The sequence below is a fragment of the Magallana gigas genome, chromosome 9 (genome assembly GCF_963853765.1).
Source record: "Magallana gigas chromosome 9, xbMagGiga1.1, whole genome shotgun sequence".
In the NCBI taxonomy this organism is placed as follows: domain Eukaryota; kingdom Metazoa; phylum Mollusca; class Bivalvia; order Ostreida; family Ostreidae; genus Magallana; species Magallana gigas.
In genome coordinates this window covers 35,485,848-35,510,908 of record NC_088861.1, presented here as the reverse complement: position 1 = coordinate 35,510,908, position 25,061 = coordinate 35,485,848, and the positions used below count along the sequence as shown (strand labels likewise).

The following is a 25,061-nucleotide window of genomic DNA, read 5'->3' as shown; positions in this document are numbered from 1 at the left end:
TTATGTTTCATTCTATGTTGCAACCTAAATGTAAACAAAAACATAGCACGAACCATTGTAAACATACATGTAACAAAGAATGTGAATTCGTTTCTCACTTTTTTCTCACTTGACAAAAGTCGGTAAATGTACAATTGCCTGACCATTTCAAATACCTTAGTTAGGCATTGTAAAAACAAATTGGAATACGTTAATTAAAAGAAAAAATGGTGACCATGCCCTCAAAGTACAGTGAAATCATTTAAATTCGTTTCCGTAAGAAATGTTTTTGTTCTCGTCGAGGATATTTTTAAGGGGAGGGCTACACAAAAATTAAAGCACCGTGAATTCTAATGATTTCACAGTATGTAATATTACTACTATCTCCTCTAATTCTCATTTTGAAGCTGGCAAAATTATTAGAAGTGTAATTGATTGACCGATGTTTAATTTTCTTATTAGTAGATATTATTAGTTATTTTAGTATTATTTTATAAGTATTTTTATTACAAAAACTATTATCAAAACTCAGTTTGGATTAATGGAGAGTTTAAACATTCTAACAATTGTTTAATGTTGGTTGTGAATTTAATACTTTTTTTATAAGTTCGTTTATATTGGACATCTCGCCTGGCCACATTAACCCTCCCTAAAATACATATACATATAGTGAAAATATTAAAATACGGTTTTATTGTGTATGAAATTTGTATTAATTTTATTTGGAGAGTTTATATGCAAAGTAAAAAATAAAAAAAGTTATAACATTGTCTTGATTATAAATTATTTTTTTTTTGAAATATTTTATTAATTCAATATGCACAACACGCATAGAGTATTCTATATAAGGTGTTCACTCCATAACTTTGCTCTGGTCAACTAAGTGCATTGCTACCACAAGCATCTGTACCAAGTAAGTCTAATGATTGTGTTTTAAATATTATATCCTGTTTTCTAAATTATTAAAGTTGTAAGATATATAGCTAATAACAATTTGATGACGAAAAAGTAATGTTTTTAAAATTCCAAACTAAATAAAGCTACAACCTATCAGTTTGTAATACTCTTAATGGGATATTTTCTCTGTTGTTATTTTTACACAAAATACGCATTTGGACAATGCGTTAAACAGCTGTGAACATGTAATTAAAGTCGACTCATCTTCACAACAGCTGGTGAACTTGAACAGTGTTAATTTAACTGTTTCCATCAAATGCAAAAAAAAAGATCAAATAAATTTACTAAACATTTTACGTTTAGTTTGAATTGTTTGGTTTTTCTATTTCATAACATTAAACTTCAAAATAAAACAGAATGTTTTTGCTTCTGTATGGAATCTCTCTCTAAATATCTATTATTGTTTAGAAATTTGATCTCATTTATCATTTGATCTTAGGACATTTAAATTTCGTGAATTTGCAAACTGGAATATATATCATAATATGTAAATGAAATATAAATGTGGCTAAAATATCAGGTTCATGTATTTAAAATAAAAAGTGAAATAAAATTTCTGAAATGTATATCTTCTCATGTCATGTTATGTGTATGCAGTGGTAGTACTTTTGAAAGAAGTTGCATAAATAAACACAATACTTGTTGAAGTGACATGAAGTGAGACATCCACGTGCCTGGTAAAATGTGAGGCTATATAAATCTTCATTATTTTTTAAGTTTACGTAAGGTAAAATTTGCATTCATTGCACGTATCTTTTTTCTATTTCTTATTCTTTCCTTCCATTCATTGGGTTCAACAGCTAAATAATACACTGACGAATTAAAAATGATATACAATAATCCATGCAATTCGTTAGGTTTTTGATTGACAGTTTGACAGATGTTGACATTATTACGCAGTTTTTAATACACGTGTTGAGTTGTTACATCAGACAAAAAATGGGCACGTGAGCATGATTTATGAAATAAAAGTTAACTAACTATTTTAGCTCTCATTTATTCTAAACCTATCACACTTGTTAATTTATATTCTTTATTTCAAATGTTTATTATCAAAACAATTGTAACAAATATCAAATAAAAAAAAATAAATAAATAGATAAATATATATATATATATATATATATATATATATATATATATATATATATATATATATATATATATATATATATATATATATATATATATATATATATATATATATATATATACACACACTGAAAAAAAGTTCCTATTCAAGAAAGTCCAATGTTATTCATTTTAATTAATCAAGTTATAAATAGAGAACACAAATGGAAAATTCATATTAATAAAATTAACATCTAAATTGTTTTTTTTTTCTACAAATCATTTTTAGACGAAAATAATAATTTATGAAATGTATGAAAAGATCAAATTTATACTCAATTATTTCTGTTTAATGGAATGCTCTTCTTACAAAACTTTATTCTTATTGAATGTGTAAAAATCGCCTTTTGATTGATGAGATGTGATTCAATGTCCCCATGTTGAACGCCAAAACCAGTTGCAAGCCGTTTTTATCAGTTCAAACAGGAAGCATATTCAAGTTTAATAATTATCTAGATAATTATCGAAAAAAAGTTCAGAATTTAATCTACATAAATAAACAAGTTAGTACCAAAGCAACTACGAAGTAATCAGGTTATGAATATAAATAAATATATAAGTAATTTTTTTAGTTAGTAAATACGTTCGCATAAAATAATCTACGTTGATGGATAAGAAAAAAGGTAAATAGAATATACAAATTACGCTCTTTTTATATTCTTTGGGTAAGAAAGTATAATAACAATTACTAAAAGTCATTTGTAAATAAGTCTATGTATCCTCATAATTTATTGGTATACATTTCTAATCTAAATTACTCATTAAATTGTGAATTAATTAATGCACTTAAATACGGGGAAATTATGTATGTAAATCAGTATGCTAGTAAGAAACAAGTAATTTGGTAAAAAAAAAATTGCTTAATCATAATAAGTCTTGTATTCAGAGTTATTATGAGTTGTTCATGACGCAATTAACTGCATTAGTACAAAGTTAAAAGGAATTAAATAGAACCATCACTTATTACCTAAAAAATGTGAATAATTTAGCAAGTAAGAAAGTCACCAAGACAATTAATAAGGTAAGTCAGAAATTGCTTGATTATACAACAGATTAATTAGGTAAATAAATGCAATATAAGTAATAAGAATGATCGCTGTTGAAAACCATTATATGAAGAATTGAAGTAGAAAGTAAAAGTAACAAATTACTTGTTTTTATTTTTCAAAGACATGTTGATTATCATAATTATATAAGTAATTATCATTTAGTAGGAAAGATAATGTGATAAATATTTGAATTAAAAGTAAGTAAGAACGCAAATCAAAAGAAATTTCGTTAGCAAATGGGTAAAATAAAGTACGTTGTTGTTTTGAATAATCTAGTAAGATATATATTTTACTGTTTAAAGTAGATAAATAAGTCACAAATTAATCGTCAGTTGGATCGTAAAAGTCAACATGGTATTACATCTGTGAGTATCTAAAGAGGATAACATATATAACAAGTAACTTATTACTTAATATTCTTATTACATGTATATAAACCAGTTCATATTTACGTTAATGATAAAATGTGTCCGTTACTTCAGTGCCCCCGAAAAAACTTTGAAAGATATAAAACTCTGAATTTTGAAAATTTTAAATCTGACCATTGACCTATTTACTAATGTCGTAACTCACTAGTATTGGATTTTGATATATTCAACACTGACAACACTTTTTCTCTTAAATATTATAATGGATAATTAAAGTTCCTCATAATATAGATAATTAAGAATTGAGACCTGAATTAGCAACTTGTCAGTTTTAATGGGAATAGATGCAACTTTCCTAATCGGCGGCGATAAAACCAATTTAAAGTTCTTGAGATGTTATTTTTAAGGAATAAGGAATCATTCTTTGAATATTATGAGGTGATAATTGCGGTCGGGGCGTGATCAAATCAAATAAAGCCCTAATGACTTTATGAAAAATTTGATCACACCCCGACCGAAATTACTACCTCATAATATTCAAAGAATGATTCCTTATTACTTATATTTATATAATTTTCAGGAATATTTAAAATATTAAGTGACTATGCAAACCCCGCTGGTGCCCCAACAATATATCTTTTAAATTTATTGGACTGTATAGTACAAAATTGATTCGTAGTTAGCTACAGTTTGATTGGTAAGTTCTCAAATTGGCCCTCTACAGTCCCAAACTAATACCTGATTGACAACGTGTACAAAATGATGTAGAGAAGAATTCAAAGTGATTATACTAAGTGCGCAAGTGACAAATGTCATCGCGTTAAATTTTATTTGAGCGAGTCAATTAAATCAAATTTAAATGCTAATAAGGCAATTAATCCTTCATACTTTAGACTTTTGAAAAGTTCTTGATTTAAGGTGGATCACTACACTTTAAATAGTTTCTCAAATCGGCAGAACATTACGTAATTATGATAGATATCATTCTGCATAAGAAGTATATCAAGCCAATAAGGCGAAAAAACAAATGTGTAATTTTAATTGGATGAACACGATGATATTCAGAAATTTAATAACGTAACTAGACTTTGACCCGTGCGTGCACGGGTTGACATTGCATATGATATCAAACATTTAGGAAATGGATACATCGACGCACCGTATTGAAACATTTACATAACCAAGCATTAAGCCTACAATAATGCTATTAATTTCACTACAATCTGCTTAGTTAGAATAATCTAACCATGCTAACTGTGTTTCGGGACAGGCCTTCACCACAGTTAAATGCCTCCCATATGAAAAATTTTCAATGAAAATCTACACATATTTGTCATATCGTTTCTGAGTTTATCCATGCAGATGTGATATAGGGAAACACAAACTAAATAGCCTCCCGTGATTTTGCGTGAATGTAATGCGCATGTGCAAGATAGTAAAATCCAAAAAATCCAGATGATTTCCGGATTTTTTAAAGGAATTTTCGTTGATAATTAATTAGCGAAGCTTGATTGATAAAAAAAAAATTGGTAATCTTCAAGTAACAATGATGTTTAAAATATATAAAATATATACTCTTCCGATTTCTCAATATTAAAGCCCAAAAACTCGAGTCTATTATTTAATATAGTAGTATATAGATATGAAAACGATCTTAGGTTCACAATCCCAATACTTTATCCACTGAACAAGGATGATATTTAACCATCTACAATACAAATTCAAATCGTTACAAACAATTGAACAAAACATTTAAATCGTATTCTTTTGTCTTTTAAAAAATATGACTTTATGAAGTGGTGTACTAGAATCTTAAATCTTATACAAACATTTCACTAAATAAGTTGTAAATAAACTCATACAGAAATACCAGTTAACTTTAAACCAACTGTTATTCGCGGGAGAGGAATTTCCGCGAGGTTCACGAGAGCCTTGTCGTCGCGAACATTTTTTGCAGCGAACTAGTCCTTTGGTTGTTATAAGCCACATGTCTGGATATGGCTTGGTGGCGAACATTAGTCGTCGTGAACCAGTTTATTGGAAGAAAATCGTGATATAAAGTCGTCTTGAATAAAAGTTGGTTTACAGTTTATTGGTTGAGAATAAATAATAAACCGGTGTTAGGTATTACTCACTTTGATCAACTTTCAGTCAGGTACATTTTTATAGATAATTTTAAAAATAACTTGATAAACGTTTCAAGTTTTAGCTCATTTATCCTGACAACTTTTGTTTGACATGCCAGAAAGAAGAAATAAATCAATCTTGCATTATTTTTTGTTGATTGTAATCGAGATAAAAGAGTTATTTTGACAGCGCTTTATCTTGTAATACACACCAATTAACAAGTTTGATAATGATAAATAGATATTTTTAAATCTGAAAATGTAATGGAAGTTGTATGTTGTTTCTTGAAAATGACATGTTCAAGCATAAGTTAGGAGAAGAACATGTTAGTTGAAAGAACTTGTTTTCAATCCTCCTCTTGTGTAATTTACACAATAAAATATCCTCAAATCAAGCATAAGTACTTTGACAAACAAAAAACACTGTGCCTGATCACGCAGTACCAAGGAAGTATTTGTTCACCCGTCTATGGTACATTTTCCTACAGGAAAATTCATACATGGTTTAAGGTAGACAAAGTCACTTCTGTTATAATGAAAAATTCAATAGGAGAATTTTACTTCCTTAGAGAAAAACACCTTTTTTTAAGGATATATAAAAAGAAAATGTGTATGATATTTTCTGATCTAGTCGTACATATTTTTATTTCCTATAGGATATAAGTATTTCACTGACACATTTTAAAAGAACAAGTAGTTTTCTTACAAAAATTCGATTTTTCTACCAGATTTTTAAAATTTTGTACGACGTTTTTTCAAACCCTATTGGAATTGAAATTCCGCGAGGAACCCCAGAGGAAAATTCTAAAGATCTTGCAGAAGAGTCGACTTTCTCTACTGGACTCATTATTTTCCATTAGGATATCTTTATTGTAAAGGTTAAATAAGAATTCAAAGTTTACCAATAATAAAAGTGGTTACTAACTAATTAAGCCATAGTCTTCTATGACCTGTTTGAACACTTTTGGAAATGCCCTTAGACGGGTGCAAATGTGCTTTTATGGCACTGGTATCATCGCCCGGTGCAGTATAGTACTTGCACTTGAAAATTATTTTATTTAAATATAGTTATATCAACTTATTCCTAGTCACATTAATTATTTTCCTATGATCACAGTGACTACAAATTGTTTTAGATACAATTTTATATATAAGAAAATGTTTAGATATCTTATTATTTAATTTTACCTTATTTTATGTATACAAAATATCAATATTTTAAATTTGTAGGCAATAATTCTATATTGTATTATTGAAATATTTTATAATTCTAATACTTGACTTGGCACTTGTATTTGGTAAAGGGTTTTTAAAGGCTATCCCTGTTACCCAATACATTTGAGTATCAATAAAATATGTTTAAATCTAAATATGACATTTTCAGTGTCTTTGTCTGTGATAAAAATACCACTCGATATTTTATTTAACAGTCCAATAAATTCAAATGATATATTGTTGGGGCGCAATCGGGGTTTGCATAATTTTAATAAATGAAAATTACATAAATATGTCAATATTCTAATATTAAATCGTACAATTGGTAAAAATAATATAAATATAATTGATAAGGAATCATTCTTTAAATATCATGACCTGCTTATATCGGTCTGAGCGTGATAAAATCTATCATAAAGCCCTACGGGTTTTATTGGATTTGACTACGCCCCGACAAAAATCATCTCCTCATGATGCCCAAAGAATGATTCCTAAAAGGTCATCTTGAGAATTATTTTTACTCTTTTATGAAAATTAAATCATATTTTCCTTCTTGCCAATGTATACTGTTCACAAAAACACACATTTCTAAAAAAAAAAAACAGGATCAAAATATCTATTAAACTATTCGTATACATCGTACAGTTTAAGTTCAAATTATTTAGAGTAACCCGAGTTTGAACCTTCATTTATGTCCAGACATGTTAGCATATGCGTGTTTCAGAATTTCTGTAACACTACATGTAGCTATTGCTGGCCGTTCAAACCATCATAAAAGAGATTACGTGCAAAGCTTACAAAAAATATCATTTAATTTACTTTGTACATTGTATAACAATGTAATATTATCGCGTTTATCGGATCTGTTTGCAAGGTTATAATTAAAGGGGCCATTATATTTACTGCAAACACAAAAGAGCGAATAAACTAAAATAAACAATGTTCTTTTGTCCTATACAGTAGATCGAGGGGGATAAAATCTTATTTTACGGGCGTTTAATTAAATTCTCTCTGCCCTGCTAACTTTAAACAGCTTATATCCTTCAGCTTTAATCGGTTTATTAAAGGTCTCGTTTTAATGTCGGCTGTCGTAAAACGATATTTTATAACTCTTCAGATAATTACGATTTTTATTTAGAAATTTCTTTATCGGCGTCAGTGAGGCACAACAAAATCGATAAACAGCGGCTATTTCGTCCCGTTCTTTTTCTTTCTCTTCTGACGCGGTCGATAGCGGGAAATTGTATCGTCTGCTAACATTATTTATGGATGAGTCATCTTCGTTATCGACGTAGAAGCAGACGAACAGACTTGCGTTTCCATAGCACCCGGTGAAATGTAATTATCCACAGTGCGGCAAATTGTGTTATAGTTGAGGAGAGTTATCATTATCATACGCCTACTAGTGAGAGTTTCACGTCGCGGGATCTTGGATTTTTCATGAAAGGTAGGTATTTTTTGTTTGTTAAAATACGATTTAGCTGTTTAAAAAAACGCACGTGTTATATAAGTGTCGCGTCGCGGCTTATCTCGCCGCAATCTGAATAAATATTCTCTATATATACTGGGTCATTTCGAGGTCGCAGTGTATAACAGGCCAAAATAAACATCGAACAAAATTAAATCGCAAGAAAAATTTCTTAATATCCTTCAAAAAGTTAAAAAGATACTGGAAGAGGGTAAAAATTGGAACGCAATTTATTAGCTTTGTAAATGGCGTTATATAATACTGCACTATTTGTGAAGCCAAGATTTATCAGATTATGCAATTATAGATTTAATTTAATGATAAGTCGCATAGAGACACAGCTGTGCCAATATTATATGTACAGGCCAGAAAGCAACAAGCAAAATATTTGGTGTAATATTATATAGTGCGCTGTATTCTCAAAAAAAATGTTTGTTCACTCGTGACCGCGGGCTGATTTTGCGCTGTTAATGTTTACATTTTATATCATGCATGTATTTACATTTAACAATCAGAAATTTTGGAACAAGGTTATGTCCAATATAAATCCGTCTTTCTATTTATAGATGTTTTTCTCCATTTAATCTAGTTTGTTTACAAGCGAGGTATTTAAATTTTATTTCATATATGTATAGTAGTTCATGAGCGATAAATAATCTTATTTCACCCCTACCTTTTTTCAGAGACAAAAATATTGATTATCCAAGTTGAATCAACAGTCGACCATGCAATAAAGTTATTATCAAGTGCATTAACTGGTATATATGATGAACTGCCGTTTTCGTGTATATAAAAAGTTATGAGTTGCTTTGAATCGTGTTATTCAGTAAAGAGAACATGCTTCAATATGAGCATGTCAGCATTATTTGGAGTGTAATCTAAAGTGTGAACCAGTCGATCATTGATACATATAATATCTTAAATAAATGGCAATTTTATTAGGCAGCACACAATGAAATGGTAAATATGGATCGGTTATAATTAGTATGAATGATACGCGTGCAACTTATGGTCTTCCACTTGACTATGGATATTAGTTACATGTGCATTGATAAGCAGACATATCTGATTATGAAAATTAATATATAATACTGAATTATGTTGATTTGATATATAGAATTTATTTGTATTATCTAAATAAAGGGATATTACAAAAGGAGACGGATACATGCATGTGTTACCTCACCCACTCACAGCTCTCCTCTCAATATGTTTAGCTTAAGGTACTATGGGGCACCTGTCGATATTGATGTTTATAGGAGTATTATAATTAAAATTAATACAATTTTGCCGGTATAAAATTTTCAAACTTTACGATATTTGACTATGAAATATGTGTTAATATTTTTGTAATATTAAAAATTATTAAAAAAAAAAACAAAACAAAAAAAAACCCAAAAAACTTAACGCTCTATCCCATTGCACTACGCATTTAGGTAACGATATTGATTCACAGAAAATATCTATAACATTTTTACTGGATTTTACTGTTACCTTTAATAGAAAGTACGGCACAAAATGGAGGTGTCCCATACCACCTTAGAAGCAAATTGAGTGGAATTTGCTTTTAAATTTACATTTTGTTAAGTAATGCACTTGAAAGGGTGGAAAAGAAAAAAAATATCAATGTTCTTTTCTCAAATAAAACTTACAAGGAGATATATACAGAGAGAGAGAGAGAGAGAGAGAGAGAGAGAGAGAGAGAGAGAGAGAGAGAGATTATACTAATGGACTAGTTACATGTACATAATTATGCACATGACAAAGGCTGGTGAAACAGAGAATGCATTATACCGTTATTTAACTGCAAGCTGTTTGTACATGTAATTTTATTATTTCACTGATATGCAAAGAAAAAAACCTCGATTCTTGGGATATTTACTTTGAATACATTAATCATACTTTTATGAATTATATTGATTGGATGGAATTAATTTTGGCTTTAACTTAAGGGTATATTGCCTTCCAAACTTTTAGATAAACAAAAGTAATGTTTGCGTTCATTGTATATTGTGAATTATTTCTCCGCAATTTGCATCAAAGTTGTACCTTTGAAAATTATCTCTTCCCCTACAGTATGCCATAAAAACAAACAAAGCGAAAAGCAATCATGCATAAATAGGTATTTTTGAAATATTTTTTTCAAGTTAATAAAATTAATTTACATTTCGCATTTTAATTTCAATTTAAATAGTTTATCAAATAAGTTTCACAAGCTTCCGTCTGTGAATACATGTTTAAAACACCAAAAAATTATAATATAATGTTTCGAAAGGCAATCTTGTACATGTATAAGTAAAACACTTAGTCTTTTATATAAAACAAACTTTACTCTTAATTGTTTATGAATTGAAAAACATTTCATGGTTTTTGTAAGTTGTTTAATGTGTAATAGGAAAGGAAACTAGCAATGCAAGGAATGCAAGAGTAACTTGGATAAGACGAAATAATGAAATGGTTTGAAATAAGTCTGAAGTCATTTTAATACAATTTAAATGAATTAACCATTCATTCCCCTATACTTCTCTTTGTTATTTTCCTTGTTGTCTATTTCAAAAATTTTTTTTCGATTCCAACAGCTTCGTAAGTTGTCAAGACTTGTTGTATTCTCATATAAAACTTAATAGGTTTATATTTAATTAACGGGAAATATTGAGGCTATTTTTTCGTGTAAACAAATTGTTTATTTTAAAAAAAATGGAATAAAATCAACATCGTATTTGATTTTCGTTATCTAAAATCTGTCAACAGAGCCTGATTGTCGATAATTTGTAGTTAGAAATACTGTAATTGAGTAGGACTGCCTTACACGATGAGATGTTATGTAATGTTGCATTATAATTCAATTTCTAACAACTGTTGCATCCTCTGTACCACCCCCCCCCCCCACACACACACACACACACGAACACATACACACACCCACACACATTGAGACGAAAGCAGACGAAACTTTGAAATTAACAAACTAAACATGGTTTAGTGGTTGATGCTATGTGGAAAGGGAGATTTAACGAATAAAGTAAACATTTGTAAAATGTATTGGTAAGTTGTATTTTTTTAATCCAATACAGATATTTTATAGATCTATTTGTTGCGTAAGTTTTTTCTAATAAATTGTTTTTTTTTTCTGGATGTTTCCTTGAATAGACATGAATAAAATCTCCATTAAAAATAAATATATGATCCTAATGATTGCTGTTCGCTGAATTTCAATTTATGAAAGTTAGTTCACTCTGTAGTTTATTTTAATTGTCCATGACAAATAACAAAGAAATATAAATTATATAGATAGGAGTCGATTCAGTGGATGATTTTATCTACGTCTGTACGTAATCACGGGAAATATTATTTCGATCATTAGTGGTATCTTTGATAACTGAATTCTTAGTCTATTAGAGAATCGAATGATATCATTTGTTGAATTTACAAGAGCACGCAGTTTCTTGCCAGCATATAAATATATATACGATGATAATAAAATTACTGTTATCTGTATTGCATTACTATGCACGTGTGCACAACGATTAAGATCATTAGATCCAAAATTAAATAAAAACAATGATTGACGACGCCTTTTGGTAAAATTTATCTTTTATTAAAAAAACAGTAATAAGGAATTTTCTTTGCTCGATCAACGGCAGTGGTTTAATTCGTATCGGACCAAGATATAATATTTACTAGCAACTTAAAGAAAAAGTATGAAAAACATGGCATACGTCAAATGTTATTTATTGAAGAAAAAAATGATAAACGTTATTACACATTCTACACTGTGACCTCTAATAGTGATATTATTAGATACATGTTTTATATGAATTAATGCAGACAGTTTTTACTTGATGTGCCTATTCCATGCTTTCCCATAGACAACATTAAACACGTAAATTAATTAGTAAATTGTATGTCATATACATGTGTTACATTAAAAGTTTAAAATTTATCAATTTAAACTTAACTATAACAGTTAAGTTTAAATTGATAAATTTTAAACTTTTAATGTAACACATGTACTGTTAAATGGACTGTATATTATCTATGTACCTTAGTGTCTGGTCAATTGAGTATCAGTGATATAAAAGGAGAGAGAGAGAGAGAGAGAGAGAGAGAGAGAGAGAGAGAGAGAGAGAGAGAGAGAGAGAGAGAGAGAGAGAACAACAGCTGAATCACATTGTTATCTATTGCTATCTATTGACAGATAATCAGCACAACGTTGCATAATATCAATCAATACTGCATACCAAATTGGCGTATTGCAAATGTATCACGAAATACATTACACATATTGATGAAAGAAATCAAACGTCATATTTAATTTGTATTTTATGCATATACCTAAATCTTTCAGGTAATGGAGGTCGATGAAAATCTACAGTCAGAAAACGATGACGTCACAATCATTGAGAACACACCTGGAACCAGTGAAAGAGAGAAGCCAAGAGGTCTACAGGCCATTGCTCCTAAACCACTTCCGGTCATGCTTAGACGATCAATTCCGGGACATAAGCTACTGCCAGCTCGTTTCATTACAAGCACAGGACACCCGGGGTTTATGAATGCATGGCGCATGCTCAAAAAGCAAGAACAGTTGAAAAGAGGTCCAAAAGAAAAAGAGACATTCCGAAGGACAATGTACTGCCTTCCTGATAAACACGCAAAGCTTCCGAAGTTTTCTTCCTCAGACTTAGCCGAAAAAGCTTTGGTACAGGAGCACCAAGATTTAGGATTCGGTACGCAGTTTAATTTTATATGCAAAATAAAGAGAAAATATATACTTGTTGACACTTTGATGTATCGATGACAGCTTTACCTTGAATTTGTTCGTGAACCTCATCATAAATCATGTCGTACATGCTTTATGACTCAGTTTATGTAAGCGTATGTTTACACACCAAAATAAATAATTGCAATACACTAACAGTAAAAAGTGAAGTAATAAAAGTATGTTAAGAAAAACTCTGTGGAAAAAAAAAATACTCATGTGGCGCCTTCAACTTTCAGGCTACCCTGCCCAGGACTACGACTCCAATCAAATTCCTAGAAAAACCGAGCTATGCCTCTCCCTCTCAGGACAGGACTTTGAAAAGTACATATCAGAAGTCTTGTACCCTAACCTAGCCGGGAAGAAGTTTGACATCTACAAGATAGACAAACAGCGGCGGCTGATCCGGCTAGCCAAGTACACCCCGCGGGCAATAAAAGACTCCAAGTATCAAGGGAGCCTCATTATAATTCCTTACGTAGGTATTTTAATTTTAAGGGGGCTGGGTGGTTGGGGCCATTTTCAGACTGTATATTCATCTTCATAAGAAGACAGGGCTCTGTATTATTAAATAGGAAAATACTGAAACTTTAAAAGCTAAAATAAACAGATATTTTCTTCCCTAAATAATAGATATAAAATGATTTTAAGGTGGTATGGGACATCTGTCGATATTAATGTGGATATATTTTTCGAAATTCGTAAATGGGTCGTCTATGGTACCTGCATAGAAGTAAACCTTCAGCTGCCTATGAGGCGACATGTCTTGTCGGATAAATAAGAACAATTCTATGCACAGCGTCGAAAGGGTTTTGATCTATGCCATGTCACGTAAACCTGAGTTCCCTGGTTGTATATTAATGGCAATGTATGTAATGTATACGCCAATAAACTACTACTACTTCTATTAATGCTTCCAGTTAATTGTCAATGTGATAACTAGATGATCTTTCCTTCGTACATGCATTAATTTATTTGCTGCAACGAATCAACCCCAATAACACTTACCGGTAATTCTTAATAAGATTGACTATATTTAGCAAATGCAATCGTTATTACCCTTTTTTAACTTTGAAATTAATTCAAAAGAAGTCGTAACATTTCAGGTTATATCAACCTGTTTGATTATAAGGAGAAGTTTTACAACCCTTAGTAAGACGTCAGGAAAACTCGAACTGTGCATATATACTTTCCTCATTATCCAGGAGCAATATATAAAAGTGTATATGGATGAAACTCTGTAATTTGTATACGAGTTTGTTATTCGTTTATGAGTTTAACTATCAAATTCTACTTGTGTGTTGCGTGATGCATACATGGGATATCTGTATACATGTATATGAATGTTTTATGGGGTCGTTGTATAAATATATAGTGCGTGTATAAGTTGTTTTCGATTTGTGCATGAGTTGGTGTAGGTTATGTATAATATGACTGGTATGCGAGTTATGTACTTGAATGGTGTATAAAAAGGTGGGATTTGTTAAGGAGAGCTCCCGTATATATACATGTACATGTACATGTACATTTGTAAACGGTTTTTGTGTATCAATATATACTTAGTAGTTGTTGTACATAATGTTGTACATAGGCGTCGGAACCGGGTGGCTGCACCAAACTGGCCAATTTCAACCAAATTTAACAAAATTTAACACGCATCCTTATGGTAAGACAAATTTAAATTGCAGAAATGAAAGACCTATCTTTATTCTTTACGCAGCAACTAATGTGTTTAAATTTACATATAAAAAATTAAATTATTATGGAGTTGCCCCCCCCCCCCCCACACACACACACTTGTTTGGGAGTATGGAAAAATTGGTATGAAAATAAGGAAATTAGGAGTGAAATGGAAGTTATGTATACACTACGCCAGCGCCCCCGCTTCTAGAAATATATACCGGTAGGTATATTTATGATGAAAAATAAATTGTGCTCTTTCTTTGTTTTTAGTGCATTTTTTCTTGTTTTAATTGTTTACCTTTTTCTATAATTTACTGACCTATCTAAGAATCAAGTTTCGAGTTATAAAAAGAAACAGAGCTTTGTGCATAATGCTATGTTTGTTCAAAGAGCTGAGAAAAGACTCATTTCATACGAAGCTTTCAACGGAATTACCGCCAATTCAAATTTTTAATGTAAACGGTACAACCTCAGAATCTTAAAACTTTATTGTAACATTTGTACAAAGAAGTGAGGTCATGCTTTAATTTCTTTATATTTTAAATGCTGAATAGGAAATACCAAATTTAAAAATCTTAAAATGAATGAAATAAATTCATGTAAACAAAAATATGACTCAAAACAAGGTCTCTATCTTCCTAATTATAATTCTACGATTGACGCTGACATTTTGTATGGTTAATCATTAGAAATGTCTTGCTAAAAGGATGATATGCAGTAATATTTTCTGGTGCCCCTTATTATAGGATTGATTTTATATATAAAATCAACACCAATTTTGATAGTTTTTTTTTAAACACAAGTAAATTAAAACGAAGTCTTTTAAACAGTTGTTTCTGGCGCCCCTTCTTATAGAATTGTTTATATATATAAAATCAACACCAATTTTGATAGGAAAGGGAACTGGGGGTTGACCGTGAACCCCTACCAAACTTTTTTTTAAAAAATATCTTGCATTGGATCTTATTTTCGGTAAAAATGGTATTTCAGAAAAATACAATGTCAAAGATTAAGTGTATGCAAAGATAAGTATAAAATTTGGATACTCTACGGTTTTTTTTTTTCTATCGAACAGCCTATGGGCCATATGGCACAATATTCTTTGAATGTCCATATAAAGTCACTATTGCTCAGGTGAGCGATATTGCCCCACGGGCCTCTTGTTTTAGGCATGTAGCATCATTGAGGGGCCACCCCCCCCCCCGCCACTTTTTTCTCGCGACAACCTAATTGTTCCTAAATTTACCTTAAAAAGATTGAAAAATTACTAGTGATACTGAAATTTGGAGGCATATAGCACCCCCCCCCCCCCCAAGATTTCTGATGATTAGTCAAGTCTCCCCTTTTCAATTTGCTTCCAACGCCTCTGTTAAATACCTATATCTAATTGGTTAAGACGCTGTGTATAATCACTTCAGCGTTAGCAACATACTTGGCAACTAGTAACACAACGAATTGTTACATGTGCTTAAATTATGCGCGTACGGTTCACCGTAGAATTCACGTATTCTTAAAGGTAACAAATGAAATCGGCATCTGGTGAATTTGGCACCTGCGTAAATAGTGAACTCAGCAACTGGTAAATTCGGCATCGAGTGAACTCGGCATTATGAATCTGGTGAATTCGGCACCTCGTTATTTTTTTCTTATCATAATTAAAGATATAAAAAACATAGAGGAAACATAAAACCATTATACAATTATGACAATTAAAACAACTGGTCCTCAATCTTCTATCTAGGAAACCTTTGTCTTGATACGTGTGCTGCAACACAAAAATACTTGTCAATATATATTCTAAGAGTTTGTTAAATCTCTCTCTCTCTCTCTCTCTCTCTCTCTCTCTCTCTCTCTCTCTCTCTCTCTCTCTCTCTCTGATAATTATAAATGAAAAAAAACCCACATACAGTGTAGAGGCAAATAGTCCAAATGTAAATAGATTTACATATACTTATTGTTTAAATTCATGAAAATGTATTGCCTCTTTTCATCTTTTAACTATTTTCTCCGTAATTAGCTGGGGATCGCCTATGATTTCTCATTGGTGAACGTGAAGATCATCGCTAGCCAAGGCGAATCTAGACTGGACAGATATTACTAAAACCGATTTGGTTTGACTTTTCCGATCGCGTCGCGTTCAACTTTTTCAGCTACGTCATACATAAACAATACCCGCACCTTAACCAGTTTTTTTTATTGGTGGATTCAGCTTACCGCTGATTGGCTGCTGGTTAACTAAGACTAAATTATGCACGGACAGAACAACAACATATCAGAGAATGAAAAATTCACATGGGTACTCGTGACTGTCGAAATTGGGCTATTTTTCGAAAGTGTACACTTGTGATAAAACAATACATACGGCACATAACATATATAGCTGTAGCTCTGTGTATAAATTTTGGGTTAGAAAATATAAAGCTAAGCTACAGTGCATACAATACTTACATGTACAAAAAAACTTTACGGCAATTTGCCGCGTATAAAAATAACACTATTTTTTAAAAATATTTACATCATACCATACCACATTTTGTGCAAATAATCCATTTAAATAATTCTTCATTTAGTTTACTACTGTTAATAATTGTAGCTTTACCCGCCCCAAACTTTCTCCTATTAAACAACCTTTAACCGTACTCGGAAAGCGGATCAAGAACTGTATTTTTTATGTATGTAAACAAACCAGTGTTCAATAAAGAAATCTGCAGTAAATGGTTTGTGGATATTTTAGTATATATATTTACACCGAAAGTGATAGGGCAACAGAAGAGAAACGAATCGGACACTTGCCTAATGAAGACGCACATGTACAAACCTCCTTGCACTCTCAACTTCCGTCTCGTTCTTTCACACCATCGTTCAATACTTTTATTGACTGTCGATTGCCGATCGAAAGGTATAGAAATCGAGGAATTCATACCTATCACTTTGACTGGCAAGTTAGTAAGTAATACATGTGCATTATACATTTACGGTATTTACATGAAATGAACGCTTAGCACATGCAACTTTTAAATATTATATTTTTTATAACGCCGTACTCTGGACCGTAGCTTGAGGCTATGGTTTAACGCCCGTTTACACACAGAGAGAGAGAGAGAGAGAGAGAGAGAGAGAGAGAGAGAGAGAGAGAGAGAGAGAGAGAGAGAGAGAGAGAGAGAGAGAGAGAGAGAGTTTAGCACAGAATTTAAACATACGGGATAGTCGATTTTGAATGAATAATATTGGGGGGAAATAAACTGTTCTGAGAAATCCTTCAGCTCTGGCATTGCATAAGCGTATACTGATAACTCGGCCTAAAAATAGGAGTCGGCGGCGTGTATAATTTATGCATGACGTAGCTGACAGAAATGATCGTGACGCTATAGGAAAAGTCAAACCAAATCGGTTTTGATAATAAACAACCAAATGTGCAAATGTTCATAAAATGATAAATTCTTACATATATTATATCAATTAATTCAATTCAAAAATTAATGTTAAGCCAGTAGCTAATTAATTATTTTGTATCTGTTGATAAATGTGGTTGTAACGTTAAGTAATAAGTTACTTTGAAACTCACCTTCTTCACAAACAGAGATTTCCATGATAACGGTATTGGTCATATATTGTGTAATAATAAAATTAATATTTCCAAATTTATAAAAAATGTGTGTCTACAACAAAGAGATAAATGAATAATATACAAATGTCGAATTCACCAGATGCCGAAATCACCAGGTACCAAGTTTACCAGATGCCGAATTTACCGGATGCCGAATTCATTATTCTCGGTGCCGAGTTCCCCAAGTGCCGAGTTTACCAGGTACCGGGTTGACCAGCATTCTTATTAATGAGGCCAGCAATGCGTTTGAAATAATACGATTAAATTAAGCATAAATCCAAGCGTGCGCCCGAGAAAGATTGATTAAAGAAAACAAACGACAGTCGGACAGGGATAACAAACAATGAAATATGTTTGCAGATGTTGAGGAGTCCCAAATAGCGAAAATGATGGATGAGAAAGATTCTGTTAGTACTCAACGTACTGTAAAAAGATCTGTTAATTTATTCCGCAGCTTCCTGATTGAAAAAAGAGGAAGCGGGGAATTCGAAGGCCTATCCAAGCAAGAGCTAAACGAGAATCTGCGACTTTTTTATGTTTCAATTCGAAAAAAAACAGGAACGAACCTGAAAGTGAATTCATTAAACAACATAAAATATGGTCTTTCTAAATATTTGAAAGGCACTTGCAAAATTGACATTCAAGGTCCAGAATTCAACGATTCAAATGAAGTGTACAAGGCCGCCCTCACAGACATGAAAAAGAAGGGTTTTGGATTCGTGGATCATAAACCAGCCATTTCCTCAGAGGACCTAAAAAAGCTGTATAACTCGGAGAGCATTGTATTCAATGTTGATACACCATGGGGATTACAAAACAAGGTCTGGTTTGATATAAAGTTCTACCTATGCAGACGAGGCGGAGAGAACCTCCGGAGAATGACAAAAGAAACGTTTGTGATTAAAACTGATGCAACAGGAAGAGAATACGTGTTCCAGGCAATCGACGAAGTTGACAAAAACCACGGGTAAAGATTATTTATTACTCTTTGTAAAGGAAGAGTGGTGATTTATTATTATGTAATTATAAATTTAATGTTTAATAATTTTCATAATTGTTAATACTTAATTTTCTTTATTTCAGATCCAATGCAGCACCAAATGAGACAATTGGAGAAGAAAGAATGTATGCACAGCCACATTTAGAAAGCATGTGCCCTGTGAATTCATTTAGAAAGTATTTGTCAAAGCTTCACATGAAATTAGATGCTTTGTGGCAGCGTCCAGTAGAGGCTTTTTCAGAAGAAAGTACAGCATGGTACTGCAGTTCTCCATTAGGAAAAAACACTTTAGCATGCCTAATGTCTGAAATTTCCAAGAAAGCCAAGTTGTCCCGCATATACACCAACCATTCAATTCGTGCAACAGCTATTACAGCTTTGGATCAACATGTTGAAGCAGAGATAGAGGCAAGACACATTATGGATACTACAGAACACAGGAATGAATCATCAATTAGATGCTCTGAATGTCTTCTGGACCAGCCAAAGGAAAGAGAAATGTCCCATTACTTCAGCTCATCTTTAGGCACTGTTTGTAGGAATCCTACCCAAACCCACATGGATCAAGAAAATTCACGTGCAAGTCTAAAACAAGAGCATCTCGATGCAGTTTTTAATGACTCAACATTCGACGAATTCTCATCCTCATCGAGCAGTCAACAACAAGAGGTCAATGTTTTGAAAACCCAGAGTTTGAACATGATGCCACAATTAGTTTGTCCTTGTTTGAATAACTGAAATAAATGAACTCATAAAAGAACCAAACTCCAGTTTCAATACTTTATTTTATTGTTGAACATTTTAAATCATCGTTGAATGTTCAATTTATTATTTACAAAATATTCATAATAAGAGTTTGCTGAAGTTTATTTGTTGATCCATTTATTATTAAAAAAAATTAAAAGCTGTAAAGTTTTCTTTAAAATGAAGACTTTCAGTATGATAAAATTAATAGTGCCTGTGTGGGAGGGCAACAGTTGAAATTGACACCCCTCAAAAACCATTCTCAACTGACTTTTCTCAATTTCTACTGTTATCCTCCCAAACTGGCATTATTTACATATGTAGTATAATTCTTGTAGGCCAAGGATGAGGAGCGACCCCCTCAGGTCCTTTACCGCTGCGGTGAGGAGTACTTCATGCATCAGGTCTCCTCGACTACCAGCCCGCCATACCAGATACCTCTCATCGGAACTCCTCCAGAGTTACCCAGACCTATCAGTGAAGGCAGCGCGGAGGGGGCATCACAGTCGTTTATTTCCACATCGTCCAACAGTGCCCAAGAGTCCATTTCCGGCAAGACCCATGCGTATCAAAGGGAACAACCGCCTTCACCACCAATAGTACAGCAACAAGTTATCGTGAGTGTTTATTAATTAAGGCTTTTCAAGTTTTCAATTTTCTTGAAGTCTACCCGGGTGTGATAAGGCAACTCTCAACGATTGATTGAGTAAAAATTCCTCTGATCGATATGACATCACAATAAGCAGCATGATGTCATATTTTACTCAGAAACATGTCGATTTTAACTTTGTCTCTGGGTTTAATTATAAAAACTACAGGCGTAAAATATCACTAGAAACTCTTCTTACTGAATATATCTTTGATTTCTCTCTATTACGTATAATTATCATTGATGACGTCACAAGCATGTTTAATAGAGAAGATCATGTCGGGAGACAAATCATCGGAATGTAGTGTAAACAATGCCGAAAAGAAGACTTATTTAATACAGATGCCTAAAATTTATATGAGTGTTAGTTAGGATATAATCATGATAATACAGGCATAGATATTTTGTTTTATCAGCGTGTGATATAAAGTAAGCAGATCGAAATCTATATAGCTTGACCAGCCTTTCCTCTGTCAATGTGTACAAAAAAGGCAAACGTGTAACACTACCCCTGATATTATGAAAGATGACTTTTGTAAATATCAACATTACTTGAAAAGTGCTGCTAGAATCCTGTGCTTTGTTGTTGTAAATGAAAAATATGTAGTATTTTCAATGAAATTAAAGAAGTTGAGAGGATTTCCGATAAACATTGACAATATTTATTTTATGCCATTGACAATAGGATTCTAGCAGTAATACTAATAAACATGAACTAATTGCTGATTAAATTATTGTAGCAAACATACAAATAAACTTCTGGGTAGTGTTACACTTCTTGATTTTTTGTTAAGGTAAAAAGGTGATCTATTTTTAACTGTCTCATGATTCCATGGCACGGCAGCTTCAAAGATTTGAGTCGATTCCGAAGTAGAAAAATTATATCTTGGTGAACACATTCACTTAGTATTAATATTCAGCATTGTTTTCATAAAAATAAACAGTTTTTAAATTGATCATAATTTTGACAGTCATTAAACTCGGAGTTGCCTTAACCTACCCGCGTAACTATAAATAATGACAAAATACAACCTTTTTATGCCCCATGAGTACAGTTTATAAAGCAAATTTTGAGATGAATTGTAATGTTTTCCATCATTATATGTATTCATTAGTCATTTTAAAAATCAGTCATTGGTGTTCATATGATGTAGTTATTTATTAACTAATGAATTGATATATTTTCATTTTATAACGATAATTTTCATTTAATTTTTTTTCTATAGCTTGACTTGACTAACACAGTCATAAAGTGTGAGACTGAACCTATTCATGCTCCAAGTAATCCCAAGGACATTGCAAATGAGCCCAAAGGTATAGTTGTTCACCTTCATATAAGGCATCTGTTCATATAAGGTATCTGTTCATATATGGCACATTTCATATGACATCTGTTCATATAAGGCACATGTTCATATTAGACATCTGTTCATATAAGGCATCTGTTCATATACAGCACATGTTCATATACAGCACATGTTCATATAAGGCACATGTTCATATGAGACATCTGTGCATATAAGGCACATGTTCATATAAGGCATCTAATTTCAATTTCCTTTGTCAAGTACTTGCAGTTTTGGCACATATAACTTCACTGTCTTGTATACACATACGTATATGCATCATGCAAGAATACACACATAGGTTTACACTATTATATATATATACATTTTCCAGTGTCTTTGAGATGAAACTACGGATCAAATTTGTAATGCATAGTACAATACTGTTAACAATTACTATGTTATGTATGCTAGCGCCCGTTACTCAATTTGTATGCACACACCGCTGCAGTTATGAGACTATATCTTTCAAAAAATAATGATTCAATGCTTAAGTAATAACAGATCATTTTTAGGATATTCTGAGATGATAAAATATGGTAGGGTGTGAGCAAATCTATCATAAAGATTTTCGGTTTGTTGGATTTGTTCAGTTGCGACCATATCTGATCACCTCCTAATACGTAAAGAACGATTATTTATTCTTTAAGTAACTGCTTTGAAATGATATATTTTTTATTTTATTTAGTTTCAGCCAAATGCAAGATATTTGAAATATCCAAATTTCTTCGCATGCAAATCCAGGACAAAACTTTAATCCATGTCAGGAGATCTAATGTTCTGTCAGATGTCTTGAAAATCTACCAGAAAAATCCAGAGATAGTTCAGCGAGATTTTAATGTCTGCTTCGAAGAACACTCCCGTGACAACGATGTGTGTCATGTGCCACTGTCGCCGCACGCATTATTTGTGCAGTTTTGGCGGGAAGCTTTTGCCCATTTTTTCGCAGGCAACCAAGAATCAGTCCCTATCATTGATGTCTCCATAGATCCTGACTTTTACAAAACGCTTGGTCAAATCCTTTACCATGGGCTAATACTGTTAGACTATTGGCCAGTCAAGCTATCACAGGCTTGCGCATGCGTCATGATACTAAACACGTGTTCGGATAGACAACTCCTTACGTCACTTCATCGGACCATGTCAGACCAGGAAAGATTTGTAATCACTGAAGCAAAGAGAGAAATCCGATCCGGCTGCTCTGAATTTTCTATGCAGACGACCAAAAGCTTGTATCAGGTATTGAGATTATATGGCAACACACAAAGACCACGACCAGGGAATCTAGAGAAACTTCTTCTACAGATGTCAAACTTTTACCTAAAGCAGAAATCCTATTGGGCATTGTATGAGATGAGGAGCGGACTGCAATCCTTCATATCCGACTTCCTCAGCCACTTAGAGGAACAGGACGTGTTCTCGTTTTATTCTCTTCTTACGCCAAACGCTTTATCATTGTTTGAGAAGACAATCTACATGTTTTCTGCAACCGACAACAGCATTCATGAAATGGAAGAGAAACGAGTAAAGATGTATTTTGAGAACTTTGTTATGAAGCTTAACTGTGAAACTCTGTCGACACTACTCGTGAAATGGTGTTATTCGGATTGTCTCTGCATGGAACATTTATATGTGCGTTTCTTGGCGAATTCGATTTCGGAGAGGCCACATTTTGATCCAAACGAGACCACGCTGACGTTGTCATCTGTGTACACGTCACAAGAGGAACTACACCAACTGATGATGTCAGAACTGGAATCGTAGTTAATTTGCATAACCTTCATTTTGTGTTTAAAACCATTCTGTGTGAACATTATTTCATTGAACATTAAAGCCCAAAAACATAAAATATACAAATAAAGAACCCATGTTATTATGGATTTATACATATAGTATATATATGTACAGAAATATTATATGTGTTTCATGAAAAAGGGACAAAGGACTGTAGGTTCATGGTCGAAGCAAGCTCTAGGTCTTTTGCCTTATGTGAAACAGTATGAACTTTATTAAATTCTTAATGTTAATGTATTCTTGTAAATATCTGTTTATGCTATTCCTAATCATATCGCATAAGATATCAGTTAGCATGTGATGAACTATATTCTAACATTTCATAAAATTTTTTAGCATAAGCTATAATTTCCGACAGATATATTAAGTGTTAGATCTATATCGCGTACAATCCAAGGTAAGTTCTTGTCAAACTTCGATGGATAAAAACGTGAAAATGACTTTATTTCTTGTTTAATACTGTTTTCAAATGTCTGTCATCGAATTGCAAATTTTTTTCCATCAATGAACTACCCATAAACAATTAGCGTCAGTAGAGATGAGCTCAAAACACGTACATTAATTATATATATCGTTTGAAATTAATATTGGAACCATTTTAGCAAGAGCTTGGACTTTGGGTAGTTGTGTCAATCGGCGGTGTGACGAAGACCTGTCTATTTCATTGCTGGCCACTCAGTCATGGCTCTTTGAAATAAACAAGATTTGGCTGGCTTTTGAGATTTCGCTTGAAATTAGCGTTATTTAAACTTTTTTTGACAAAAAAAAAATAGATAGTTACATCCCATTGAAAGTCCAAGGCCTTGTAAAAATGGTTCTAATTGTCATGTAAATTTTGAATTTACCGGGTGGCAGTAAAAAAAAATTTACAACATGACAAGTTCTAAATTCAAAATTTACAACATGACATAATATACAGAATGTCATACCTCTAGTAAAACTTGCCCCATCTAATGTTCACAATGTAGAGAAATCAACACCACTTTCCCGATGACCATATTTACATATATTAGTACATATATTGGTCTACTATACATGAGTAAGTTAGAGTAACCATGCATATACCTTACTATTTCAAAGAAGCTATATGATTTTTATCAAAATCCTAAGTTCATATTGATATAAAAGACATAAATATTTTATTTAAGAAGGTGAACAATATGCATGACCGGGGATGGGGGGG

At 32.2% G+C, this 25,061-nt stretch overlaps 1 protein-coding gene and 1 long non-coding RNA gene across 4 annotated transcripts in view; one reads left to right on the top strand and one right to left on the bottom strand.

Moving 5' to 3' along the window:
- LOC136271288 (uncharacterized) overlaps positions 1-25,061 on the bottom strand; it is a 77,843-nt gene that overhangs the window by 29,996 nt on the left and 22,786 nt on the right. The window lies entirely within an intron of this gene.
- Positions 7,935-24,115, top strand: LOC105323587 (uncharacterized). 3 transcript variants are annotated; one of them, XM_011422643.4, is made up of 6 exons: positions 7,935-8,272; positions 12,642-13,023; positions 13,295-13,533; positions 20,428-20,706; positions 21,965-22,052; positions 22,773-24,115. In XM_011422643.4, the coding sequence occupies exons 2-6, from the start codon at positions 12,645-12,647 to the stop codon at positions 23,846-23,848; spliced, it is 2,061 nt and encodes a 686-aa protein (XP_011420945.3). In that variant the 5' UTR covers positions 7,935-8,272; positions 12,642-12,644; the 3' UTR covers positions 23,849-24,115. The 3 variants fall into 3 exon arrangements, with proteins under 3 accessions (XP_011420945.3, XP_065926885.1, XP_011420944.3); XM_066070813.1 differs by lacking the exons at positions 7,935-8,272; positions 12,642-13,023; positions 13,295-13,533 and adding exons at positions 18,337-19,312; positions 19,429-20,014 and having other exon boundaries at positions 22,779-24,115; XM_011422642.4 differs by lacking the exons at positions 7,935-8,272; positions 12,642-13,023; positions 13,295-13,533 and adding exons at positions 18,383-19,312; positions 19,429-20,014.

Excerpts from the sequence above, each read along its gene's own strand:
- LOC105323587 (XM_011422642.4), top strand. The coding sequence starts at position 18,696 with ATGTTTGCAGATGTTGAGGAGTCCCAAATAGCGAAAATGATGGATGAG. Across the intron at positions 19,313-19,428 it reads GAAGTTGACAAAAACCACGG|ATCCAATGCAGCACCAAATG; the intron begins GTAAAGATTATT and ends TCTTTATTTCAG. Across the intron at positions 22,053-22,772 it reads CATTGCAAATGAGCCCAAAG|TTTCAGCCAAATGCAAGATA; the intron begins GTATAGTTGTTC and ends TATTTTATTTAG.